This window comes from Rhododendron vialii, chromosome 1a, assembly GCF_030253575.1.
Source record: "Rhododendron vialii isolate Sample 1 chromosome 1a, ASM3025357v1".
Lineage (NCBI taxonomy): Eukaryota > Viridiplantae > Streptophyta > Magnoliopsida > Ericales > Ericaceae > Rhododendron > Rhododendron vialii.
This window is the reverse complement of record NC_080557.1, coordinates 8,570,834-8,583,360: the sequence shown is the minus strand read 5'-3', so window position 1 is coordinate 8,583,360 and position 12,527 is coordinate 8,570,834. Positions and strand designations below refer to the sequence as shown.

The 12,527-nt window shown below is 39.8% G+C and overlaps 1 protein-coding gene across 4 annotated transcripts in view; it reads right to left on the bottom strand.

Moving 5' to 3' along the window:
• The window catches only part of LOC131316120 (probable LRR receptor-like serine/threonine-protein kinase At3g47570), a 35,866-nt gene extending 24,605 nt beyond the window's left edge, over positions 1-11,261 (bottom strand). The window contains exons 1-3 of one of the 4 annotated variants that reach the window (XM_058345412.1): positions 8,526-11,259; positions 7,562-7,963; positions 6,557-7,068 (exon numbers count right to left, since the gene is read on the bottom strand). In XM_058345412.1, coding sequence (XP_058201395.1) covers positions 7,572-7,963; positions 8,526-11,220 — 3,087 coding nt within the window. In that variant the 5' untranslated portion in view covers positions 11,221-11,259 and the 3' untranslated portion in view covers positions 6,557-7,068; positions 7,562-7,571. Of the gene's footprint in view, positions 1-6,556; positions 7,069-7,525; positions 7,964-8,525 lie in introns of those variants that run through there. The other 3 variants (XM_058345402.1, XM_058345406.1, XM_058345417.1) reach the window with 3 other exon arrangements.
• Between the last annotated feature and the right edge of the window lie 1,266 nt (positions 11,262-12,527).

The window sequence follows — 12,527 nt, the reverse complement described above, 5'->3', positions numbered from 1 at the left end:
TCAATACTGTTACAAATCCTCAAAAAAATGAAATACATACTCAAAGAATTATGCAATTTGCTAAAATTACAGAAAATGACGACATTGCACAAATCTAATTGGCGAATGACAAGCACTCAAAGAACAACAATGCAACTTGGTAAAATTACAGAAAATATGTTTTGAAATACGTACTTTTAAACCGGGGCATTGTGCTTGCAATCCACCAGCGGTCTTCCAAAGACAGGATCGCAATCCACTAGCGGTCAGAAAATATATTTCGATTGTTTTCCTTGATCGTCTTGTCGATCGTCGTCCTCGATCGTCTTCCTTGATCGCCTTCTGTCCCTTACATTATTGACAATAGCAGTTGCTGAGTAAAACCCTAAGCAAGGGACTCAAATCCGCCAAAAGGTAATGTAAATGTTTTGTACGAAACTCGATTTCTTAACAAACTCGATTTCTGATGAATTTTTCAGCTTCAAATCCGCCAAAAGGTAAAGTAATTGTTACCTGATACGTCTTGTCTCTATTTCTCAAGAAGCACGATTTCTGAAGAACAATAGAGAGAGAATGGCAGATATAGAGAAGTTAGAGTAGTCTTGTCTTCTCCGTTGAGCTTCTCCGATGTCCGTAGTCGAAGGATTCCCGTCTTCTCCGATCGATCGGTTTGGGAAGGTAACAGTAGCGTATAGGTTTTGGGAACGTCTTTTCTACGGAGTAAAAACGGGGGTATTTTTGACTATGTTATGTTATAAAATTACAGTATGGACTGTTTATGTTATAAAATTACAGTGTGGACCCGAGGCTTTAAGAAATTCTTACAGTGGACCTTCTACTAAATCTCCCTTTAAATTCATATAGCCGACCCCAATTGATTGGGACATAAGGCTCGGTTTGGTTTCATAAATATTTACCAAGCTCTGGACATTGTCCATCACCATCTATAAACCTTTACAGCCTACGCTGGTGGTTTTCAATCTTTTTTTATGGAAGACATTTTGAATGTATTTTCTTTTTTCTTGAGCAATCAATCGAGCGTACTGATCCCTCCTATACATTTGTTAACGGGTCATGGTTTTATCTGTACATAACTCAAAAAAGTAAAGATAACTGAAGTAATAGTAGGAGCATTAATTGAATTCACAAGTTGTAGACCATTAAATATCAAAAGTGAATATCCCAGGTTTCCGGGCTTCTAGAAAGATTTTTGTCGTCTTGCCAAATTTTTACCTTCTTTAGATCTTTTTTTTAGGCCCCTTGAACGAAGAATAAATTTCCAATGCCTGGTTTGAAAGTTGGTGCAAACAAATTCAATGAAGTGAAAGGAAGGAATCAGATTATGGAAAGACATTGATGGAAGGAATACAATTATAATTGGCTTTACTTGCTCACGTCTAAGTTAGAAGCTTGGCCCATAGAATCAACATAGTGCGATAGAACACCAACTAATCAGTTCCAGGAAAGCATGAAAATGAAGGGAAACAACAATAGATATCATCCTATCCTAGAAAACTAAGAACATAGACAATCGCCGAGCATGAGGCACAAGAACAAAATTGATTGAAGGGTCGGAAGTAGTTTGAGAAATAACCCAGCAGGCTCGGAGATAGTAGTGTAGTATATGTTTCTTATGTACAACTGTCCGTCCATAAATGGATGATCTTTACTGTTGGATGGTAAACTCAAGTTCTTACTACTTGTCGTTCCTTGTACGATGCTCTGATCGATCTCTGTGTGCACAATTCATTACACACCCCAGCGAATTACGTATATTCTCAACCAATCTACCACCAGATTTAAATAGCGGCATGCGTTACCCAACGTTGGCTACTCACTTATCATGAAACAAAAATCCAATCTGAAGACATGAATGGTGGGGGGAAAGCATGGTAGGTTCAGTCAATTACAAGGTAAAACTAATATGAATACTTGATACTCGGCCCAACAAAATCATGAATACATGGTACTTTTATGAATTTGGGGCAACGGAGTCCGGCTTGCTCGGCACTAACCCAAAACCAAAAGACCACAAGTAACTAAAACTGTCTAATTTGTGGTCACTTCGCACCAAGGGAAAAGAAAACCATAATCCAACACCCTGGAATGTTGAGTGATTCCATTAAACAATTGGTGTGCATAAAATGAACAATTCAGTTTTTTTTTACAGGATATCAATTTGATGTTGAAAGCAGAGATATCTATAGTTGATGTAAATGTTTCCAGTCGATGAAGATGGGGAATAGAGGGTGGGAAAAATTAAACTTACTATGGAAATATTGTTGGAAGCAAAAAACTTGGCAGTCTAGACATCAAGATGGCTATAACGGGCACCGGACTCGACTTCATTGAAGGTCGCGAGGATACGGAGTAACAGTCCACAAACGGATTGAAGGTCAGAGACTCAGAGGGGAATGTGGAGGCAGACTCAGAGGAAGACGGAATCGAAATGAAGGTCGGAGAAGTAGATGGAGGGAGGGTCAGAGGAAGACGGGGTGTTTGTAGTTGACGACCGTTGAAGCGTTCGAGAGATGGAGAAAAGATACGTCGTTTGGGGTGTTCGGAGGGGGCTGTCAAAAATTCGAGATGTGGTATTCGGTTGTGAGCAAAAGGGAAGGCAGAGCCTGTTAATTATAGGTAAGAAAGTGACCATACGTATGGAAGCAATTACTGTATGGAACGGACACGAACATGAAGGTTAATGGATCTGATGCCATTGGAACAGACACAATGCAAAACATATTTACCGTTGGAAACAAAATGAAATTAAACTCAACAGGTCCAAAGACTCCAAACCTTTATCTTTGTTCCATTTCCCACAAGATAATGGATGTGTCAAACCGACAAAGAGTAACTGTTCAAAGATAAGAGCATTCAAAAGTAGTTGTGTGAAATATGAAGTGAAGAGAACAATGACTCAGCGAACCTAAGGAACATGTACACACTGTAGCCAGATTCAATTAACTCTTTCATGTGTGGGTATGTGATGTTCAATTTTGTTATTGTCATTGGAACAATGTATCAAACACGTGGTAGGCAAATCACATGGTTTGCATGAGGGATATGTTACCCTCATCAGAAAGAAGTCGAAAACGTAAATCATAATCTAATGGGAGACTGCAGATCAAAAAATAAACTAACGGTAAAGTTGAAGAAGAACCAACCGTTTACCCTTTGCCGCAGAGAGAGAGAGAGCCACCTAGAGTTCTGTTGCAGTTTGATTTGCGACGGTTGTGTGGTCGCTGTGCCACTATGTTCTTTGGAGGTGTCGTTTCCTTGAGGAAGCGTGGGCTGGACAGTTTCCCCTTTTTTAAGAAGCGTAGATAGATGGGACTGTGTGCCGGTTCAGGAGGGGTGGGTAGGCGTGGGATAGAGTTGTGGTTCATAGGAACTCATTGGGGCATTTTTGGAAAGTAAAAAGTAGGAAACACATTCGCGCTTTTAAAAGAAGTAGTATAGATAGATATCTCTTCTCCCTCTCTATTTAACTGTGTTGCCGCGGTTATCTGAGCGAGTATTATTTGTTAGAGTTAAACAACACATTTAGGTGATCCACTAGAAACACCAAAATGAGTATTGTTAGTTGTGTCAGAAAATTTGTGTGCTAAAACACCTCTAACCACACTCACTACTAGAGATGCAAAACGGGAGTGCCACATGATACAATGGGTACTGAAAATAGAATTGTGCAGCCAAGAGTAATTCTACGCCTCCAAGAGTAATTATTTGCAGTCAAGAGTAATTCTTCGCGGCTAAAAGAATTGCGTGTAATTCTCCGTGGCCAAGAGTAATTCTTCAAATGAATGAATCTGGGCCGAAGCAACCGAGGACAAATCGAATTGAAGTAGAGCAGCGTTGGCAACGGCCTGCAGTTGGAAGGTTCAAGATCAATGTGGATGGGGCGTGGGTGAATGATCCGAACAAAGGCAACGCTGCTGGGTGGGGGGGGGTTTATGGTGGTGCGCGCGTGATTGCGGGGGAAACTTTGTGGCTGCTCGCTCTCTGCATTTGGATTCAGTGGATAGTGCTCTGTGAGCGGAGGCGTTCGCGTGGCGGGCTGCTCTTGATTTTGCGTTGTTTTTAGGAGTGGGCCCGATAACTGGGGATTCACAACAGGTGGTAAAAATTATCCGTGGGGAGGAGATATGCCCAATAGAAATAGAGGTTATTGTGGAGGATGTTAAACGGCTCTTGGATCAGATAAGGGATTGTGAGATTTTTTTTGGCGATGATCGGCTAATGGAGTAGCAATTCTTTGGCAAAATTTGGTTTGCGCGGCTCTGGCGTAAAAACTTGGGAAGCTAAGCCTCATGATTGGTTATTTTCTTTTCTTCGGAAGGATAACCATCTTCTTTGATGTATTCATTATTTCTCCGAGTTGTAATAAAATTCCTACCATGTTGGCAAAAAAAATAGAGTAATTCTTCGCAGCCAAGCGTAATTCTCTGTGGCCAAGAGTAATTCTACACAACCACGCGTAATTTTTCGCAGCCAAGAGCAATTCTATGCGGCCAAGAGTAATTCTTCGCGACCATGAGTAATTCTTTGCAGCCAAGTTAGTTGTCCAAAAATCTAATGTCATCTTCTGACATATAGTCCATTTGGTATGAAATTGGCATTGATATTTCATAGGTCAATGACCATGGCTTTTCTTCTATCTTAATTTGAGCATTTTACATGATTGTCCAATCTCAAAAGAGGGTGTGTTCAATTCGTTGTTTGGGAAGCACAATTACCTCTATCTCCAATGGGCAAGCTGCTTCGTTCCGCAAAACCTCAGCCATCAACTGAGAATAGATGCTTGCCCATTCAAAAGAGTTAATTTGTGTTCCTCCTCTTCCGTATCCTTCCATCTATCAATAACCATATCGAACCGTGCTAGAATATATAGATGCTTGCCCATTGAAGTTTGGCAATGGCACATACCTCAATGGAGACAACTGCATCATAATCTGGGCGAAGCGGCATTCAAGAAACAAATGTTGGAATGTTTCGCAATCAGCACTACACACTGGACACAACAGGTCCAAGGTCAGCCTCCTCCTGGATAAGTTCTCCTTAATTGGTAAGATCCCTTGGCTGCACCTCCAAACAAAATGCTTGATCTTGTTCGGAACCACATTGGTGGCACTGGGAGAAATGGGGCTAATGAATGGGAAATGGAGAGAAGAGAAAGCCAAATGGAGAAATTGTAGATATCGTCCAATTTTGAACTCTTGACCTCCTAATGAGATGTTGTTGGCCAATTGAGCTAATCCCCGTTGGTTTTCTAGATGGCAATTTTTTTTGTGTCCGCTCTGTGTGGCAATTAACCAAGAGTTTTTTGGTACTCTTTTTGTCACTTCTATTGTTTTTGGGAAGTGATTTTCATACTCTCCTTTATACAATTCACACTCTGCCTTTGAAATCATGCGTTGTGATCTTAAAATCTGCAAAAATGCTGATGAGATTCTCCACTACAGGCAAGTAAAAATACTGAATTAGCAAATCAGCACCTAATTTAACTTGTGTTAAAAATGCTACTGCAAACCAAATTCCAACAATTGAACATATGTCAAAATTGAAGTAACACATACAAATACTACTTCTATGGGACCGACGACTTTTCGATACAGCAAACCTTGTGCTTGAGCATTTGCGTGCTGTGTAAATCTGGGATTTATTTGCATTTTCCTAATGAATTCACGTAGGCCACTCAGAAACTGGTCCACTTCGGTGTATCCAAAGCGATACTAACATTTGCAGTCGCATAGAAGTATATCAACTATTTTCTCTAACACAAAATGTTGAAGGATGGAAGTGCAGATACAACAGCAAACCGTAAAACTTGACAGGGATCCTTGCTCAATTTTCACCACCTCAAGTCAATTGCTTGATTTTAAGGATAGAACATTGGCACTTGTTTTGGGTTCCGGTCATATGAATTGAATAAGATAGCATGTCAAACCGCATTTGCACTTTCCACAAATATTCTACCTTTGTCGAAAAGAAAAATGAAGCAGGAAAATGTGAACTCTAAATTCTGTGAATAAGTAAAAGATACGTAGTAATATATGCATGTGGAATGAGAATGCTGAAAAACTTAACAAATCTTTTCTATATAAGCTGCCTCATCTGCTATACTAGATGCCAACCACCATCAGCTAGCTTTCCTCTCCTACATTGTTATCCCATGTTTCTTTGGTACATAAGCTGCCTCATCTGTGCTACGCTACACTTCCTGTTTTACTTTATCAAAAACAACACTTTCTATAGGCGTAACCTGTGAGTCACGCTAGGTTTCTGGCAAGCAGTCGCACTGCTTCCCAATTATCAAGTTAATGTGTAGAAGCTGAAAAATGCTTCACTAACGCTGTGTTTGGTTGTAAACTTCTTGGGTTATTGATTCCGAATTTCTCCAATATTTTTGTTTACCTTGATAAATCCTTCCTCAAAGCTATGATCTAAACACAGCTGAACACCAAAATCATCAAAAAGTAGGAGGAAAAAAACAGCTGACTGTTTTCGAAAAACCCAATCTGAAACAGATGAGAATCCCAGATTCTGAGTGTATTTCTTGATCCTGAAGGACATATTGCTGAATGCGACGTATAAAAGTACTCAAGTAAGTAATGTAGGCCTCGATCTTTGGCATAGTTTTTGGGGTTTGCTGCAATTCTTTTCCTCCCTTCTATAATCTGTTTGACCTACCATTCGCCATATCACAGCTTGCTCAGTATCCTTTCCCTCTGTTCCATAAACCACCTAACGGAAAGACTACATGCAATAGCACATTAAGATAACACTATTTACAGTAGCATAACATATGCTGAATGGTATGAGCAAACCGTGCAATCCATATTGTACTCAAACAACAGAACTTATAAGAGTTGAGAATGGACCTTCACAGCTAGCCATAGCCTTATTAAGGTACATTTATTCTGGAAAGTTGCAAACTTAGACAAACTAAAAACGTATAAGAAGCAGAACGGGAAATTACAGCGTACTATATACTGCGATAAGGTCCCCAGCAAAAAGCAGAAGCAATATGAAGCATCACATAGCTGTTGCGCCGAGAAGCATCTTAAATACTGATTACACCTGAGAAACCTAGGACAAGAAAATAGTAATGATTAGATCACACAAATGGTGGATGTAATATGATCAAAAGCAAAAAACCGTTAACCGGACACATAGTTAAGAAGCTATAGAACATCTGAAGTTAGTTTCCTTGGTACTTCATCAAATAAGAGACTCATGATTCAAGGAAAAGGAACGAACGAAAAAAAAGTTGAATGAATGCCTGATAAACCATTCCTTTCATTTATAACCGCAAATGCCAACTGTCTTGAATATAATTCGTCTCCTTCTGTAGCACCTTCTTCTTTTTTTTCAAATATCATAAATAGTGACCACCTAGGTCATGTAGAATAGTTGTGTTAACCCTTACGTACTTAAGCATCTATAGAGAAAATCAATGTTAGCCAGATGTACTAGTGAAGAAATCTGCTGTTATCATAGCAAAACGTACGGTTTTTCTTAAGTGGGTGAGAAAGTGTGGCCCTACATACTCGTGATCACACTGCAATTCTAGATCTTTTACCTCCACTTACTTAAGTTCCAAGAAGAATGTTCTTTGTCTTATGCAAACCAGTGAGAACCTCGTCGATGTCCGGCCGATCTGTTGCTTGTTCTTGTGAACAGGCGATTCCAACTTGAAGTAGTGAAATCAAGCACTCTTGCATTTTGTGACTGCTCAGAGAGCTATGATTCCGAATGCTGCTAATACTTGTGCTTGCCTCCCCCATTTGATCTTGTGGAATCAATGTTTGGTCGAAAATGCTCTCCACAAGTTCAGGCAGGGCTGTCTTAGCAAAGTTGTGGAGAGTCAGACTACCGGTAAACATGCTATCAGTCGGTCTCTTCCCAAGGACCATCTCCAACAAAAGGATGCCATAGCTATACACGTCTCCGGACGTTGAAACCTCATTTCCCATGCCATACTCTACAGTACGTTAGTTAGTAAATAAACTTATGACGATGTTTGGTCATAAATGTATCAGAGCATAGTAATGTGCCTTGTGTGGACAACAGTTGAAAGTTATGTCAATAGATGTGTCATAAGACTCGTAACAACATTAGCTTCTTGTGGTTATATAACTCGAAAGGGTAGCTAGAACTCCATCTTATGGAATTCTTAGCAATATACGTTGAATCGAAATGTTCATAACAAGTCAAGCTACGGTTCACCACTTTTCTTCAACGGATTGATTTACACTATAAAGACATTGAAAACTATCTACTTTCCTAATTCTAGTGGGAATAGCATACTTTATATTTAGCATATTGACAATTTACCAACTTGATAACAAGCAATGACCATTGGTACTTCCATTGATTCTCAGCTGAGAGCCAAATGATATCGTAAGGAGAAAAACAAAGGAAAAACAACCAGCTTTATTAAAGTGATTGACAAACTAGATTAAAACCCGATGTCTATCAGCCCTAAAGAGTGTTGGCAGTGGTTTTGCAAAGGAAAAATGAAAAGTCTTAAGATGTATATTTACCTGGAGGAGCATAACCAACAGATCCTATCATGCCAATGGAACTTGATTGATTTGCAAAAGACGCATTGGTGACTTTGAGAAGGAATCTTGCTAAACCAAAATCAGCTACACGCGCAGTCATTTCATTGTCCAAAAGAACATTGCTCGGCTTCAAATCACAGTGAACTATTGGTTCCCAGCAATGATGGTGAAGATAATCAAGAGCAGAAGCAACATCAATTGCAATATGAAGCCTCTGCAGCAAGTTTAAACTCCTTAGCTCCTCGGGTACGCCCTCTCCATTCCCATTTGGATGCAACCACTCGTGTAGGCTCCCATTGACCATGAACTCATAAACAAGGGCTTTGAAATCATTACCTTGATAGTCGATACTCGAACATGCTGTAAGAATTCCTACGAGATTTCGATGTTTGATTCTCTTCATGGCTTTACACTCGGCTATGAAACTCTTTGAGGCACCACGGAATTGAAGGTTTAGAACCTTCACTGCAACAACTTTTCCACTTTGATCAAGAATTCCTTTATAAACAGAACCAAAACTACCCATTCCAATTAAGTTGGAAAGGGAGAACCCATCAGTAGCTCTAAGCAAACTTTGGTAGGACAATTGCGGAAATGAATTTCCAAAAATTTGGAATGGGGGTACTTTTTTGGTCTTCCTAGACCAACAAAGATAAAGAACACCCAGCATCACAAGTAGTCCAAGAAGCCCAAATGATACCGAGAGTATTAATTTCCCAGTTAGAGTGAATCCTTTCCTTCTAAACCTTTTAGAGTTGCAACTGCGCAGTTGCAATTCAGCTATGCCCCCACAAAGCTTGTTGTTTCCTTCAACAGAAATGGCGGTTGCATTCTTAAATACACCTCTTTCCAGTACTGCACCCTCAAAATCATTGAATGACAGGTCTAATATGTTTAAAAAGATGAAGCCATCCAAGTACTCTGGTATTCGTCCTGAGAAATTGTTGTGAGAGAGATTTAATTCTTCCACACCTCTCAAATTAGCTAAGGTTGCCGGAAGGTTTCCCCAGAATTTGTTGCCTCCAAGGTTCAGTAATCTTAGTGTGACACAGCTACCGAGAGTGCTTGGAATTATATCGGACAGTGTGTTCTCAGTAGCATCAAATTCTTCTAGGTTTTTTAAATTTCCTACTTCTACTGGAAGGTTACCAGCCAAGTTGTTGTAAGATATATCAAGTTCCAACAACGATGAGATGCTGATAACTTCTTTGGGTATGATACCACTAAGGTTATTTTGTTCAAGATATAGTAGCTGCAATAATTGACATTTCCCCAGACTTGAAGGGATGCTGCTTTGGAGCTTATTTTGATACAAACCAAGTTGATTTAAAGAAGTTAAATTCGCAAGAGATGATGGGATCTCCCCATAGAAATTGTTACCACCGAGATCCAATATCAGTAGCATTTGAAGCTTCCCAATATCTGCAGGAATGTTGCCGCTTAAACGGTTATTGAACATGGAAAAAGCCTGCAAATTGATAAGATTCCCTATCCCGGCTGGCATGGTCCCGCCAATTTTGTTATTATACAAACCTAGTCTACTAAGATGTGTGGAAAAGTTGCTAATTGATTCAGGCAACACTCCTCCAAAGTTATTGTCGCCCATAGTCAGATCGTGCAACTTGGTAGCATTTGTCAATGAGTTTAGAAAGCTCAGGTCATCCACTTCCCCTGTTCCTAGATGATTTTCTTCTAATTCTATCCTCTCAAGATCACGCAGCTTTTCGAAAAGAGGGACTTTTCCTTTAAAGCTATTTCCTCCCAAGTAAAGGCCATTTAGTTTGGTGGCATTGGATACTGAAATAGGAATATAACCAGTGAACAAGTTTTCAGCAAGAACTAGGCGCTGAAGATTTGGAAGAGTGATTCCTATGTCTGAGGGAAGGCTGCCTTCGATTTGGTTAAACGGTAAATTGAGTTCTCCAATAGAAGAGAGATTATAGATCGAGAAAGGAAAGGTACCGACCAACTTGTTCACCCCTAAACTGAGAATTTCCAATTTCTTACACCCACCGAGAGTATCTGGTATATTTCCAGTAATACCATTCAAATGAGCAAAAAGATATGTAAGAGATGATAGATTCCCAAGAGTAGAAGGCAGACCTCCTGTTATGTTGTTTCTTTCAATGTACAATCTCTTGAGCTTAATGAAAGAACCGAGCTCTGAAGGAATTTTCCCAGCCAGCTTATTGCCAGAGAGTTCAAGGGCAACAAGGTTAGAGCAACCAGATATACTGGATGGAATTTCACCAGTAATTGAGTTATTGGCTAAAGCCAATATTTTTAGTCTTCGCAAGCGTCCCAGTTCTGGTGGAATTTCACGACTCAAGCTATTGTTCCGCAGCCATAGTTCCTTGAGAAAGGTCAAGTTTCCGACATGAGGGCAGACAGACCCTGTGAGCTCCTGATGTTCAAGCCTCAACACGATGGCCCTATGGTGTCGGCGGCCACATGTCACGCCAACCCAGTGACAAAAGTGGATGGATTCATTCCATGAGTTCAAAGCTCCGAAGGGATCACTGGTTATTGCAGCCTTGAATGCAAGCAAGGCTAGACGGTCGGTCTCGTTCCCGCCTTGCACAAAGTTGGCTACTAGAGGAGAGCAAGAATGCAAGGACAACAGAAAAACAACTTGTACGGAAAGGAACAATAGCTTTGACACTGCCATAGCCATGTGGGGATTGGAATGTAAATGCTGAATTTGCTACTTGCTGATAACCTTACTTTAATAGTATTTTTGTGTACTTTCGTAGGTTTAAAAGCGGGGTAGCTATTTCGGGGGTGCTTGGAAGCCTACTAAAAAGCTATTTCGGGGGTGCTTGGTTTTTTTTAGTTTTTTGGCCTTTTGAATTATGGTCAGAATGTATTTTGAATCTGACAGAGTGTTTGGATGATATGTGCAAAATGTATTTTACAACATGATTAGTATTCGAAAGATATGTGCAGAAAAGGAAAACTGACTTCTCGACCACAAATCATTTCCCATGTTGTGCTCTACACTTTCTGTTTTGGCCTTTTGTTTTTTGACATTCCGACTGTCCTTCCCAATTACCCACCCAACCGACCCATTACCAATTGGAGTAATAAAACTACTACTTTTTTTTTTTGGAACTGACTAATAAGAAACTTGAACTGCCTTGTTTTCTTCAACGTGTGAACAAGGGAGAATAAAAGGTGGCGTTAGGACGCCATAATGTTAATGTTAAAAAAGAAAAAATTAATTTCATCGGCGAATTCCAGAGAACATGTCCCTGATATACAAACTGAAATTACAGATTATACCGAACTGAAAGGAATTAATAAGTATACCGTGGGTTTGTATGAACTGTCTTCTTAAAATAGATTCACCGCCTTACCAACGATGTTGAAGGTAGCACCGGTGTCGGTTTCCCAGAATAGAACGGCAAGGCCATGATAATCGGACCACCATCGAAAACCTCCTTGGTGAACTGAAATTATGTCTGTCTCTCTCCCAAACAAAGAACAACACTCAAAATATTTGTCTGTAGGGAATCTGAATTCTGTATGGAGCATAGATACGGGTTTTGCATATACAACCAAACGGTGACCTCTAGTTGCCCCAAAATGAGTGAAAAGAAAACCGCCGGAAAGAATTCTCCCAATTAATCTCAGCCACATACTTAATAGCATTGTCCTGATTCGATGTACCAGACGGGGCCTTTCAGTTGTCTCAAGAGGCCCTTTGAATGCCCTAATTTCCATTAATCGAATTCTGAAAAATTCCAACAATCCCCCACATTTGGTAGTTTACCAGTCAACTTGAAGGTTTGGTGGTTGTGCTTTGACAAGGTAAATAATTGAAATATTTTGACGGCATGGATAAAAAAAGGGTTTCAAATAAAATTTTATTTTCCTGCCAATGAATTAAGTATTCTCCTTTGTTTCTATTTAGTTGGAGAAATTCAAAGCAAGTATTGTATCTAATTTCAAATTTCAAATTTTAATGAATCAATCTGACTA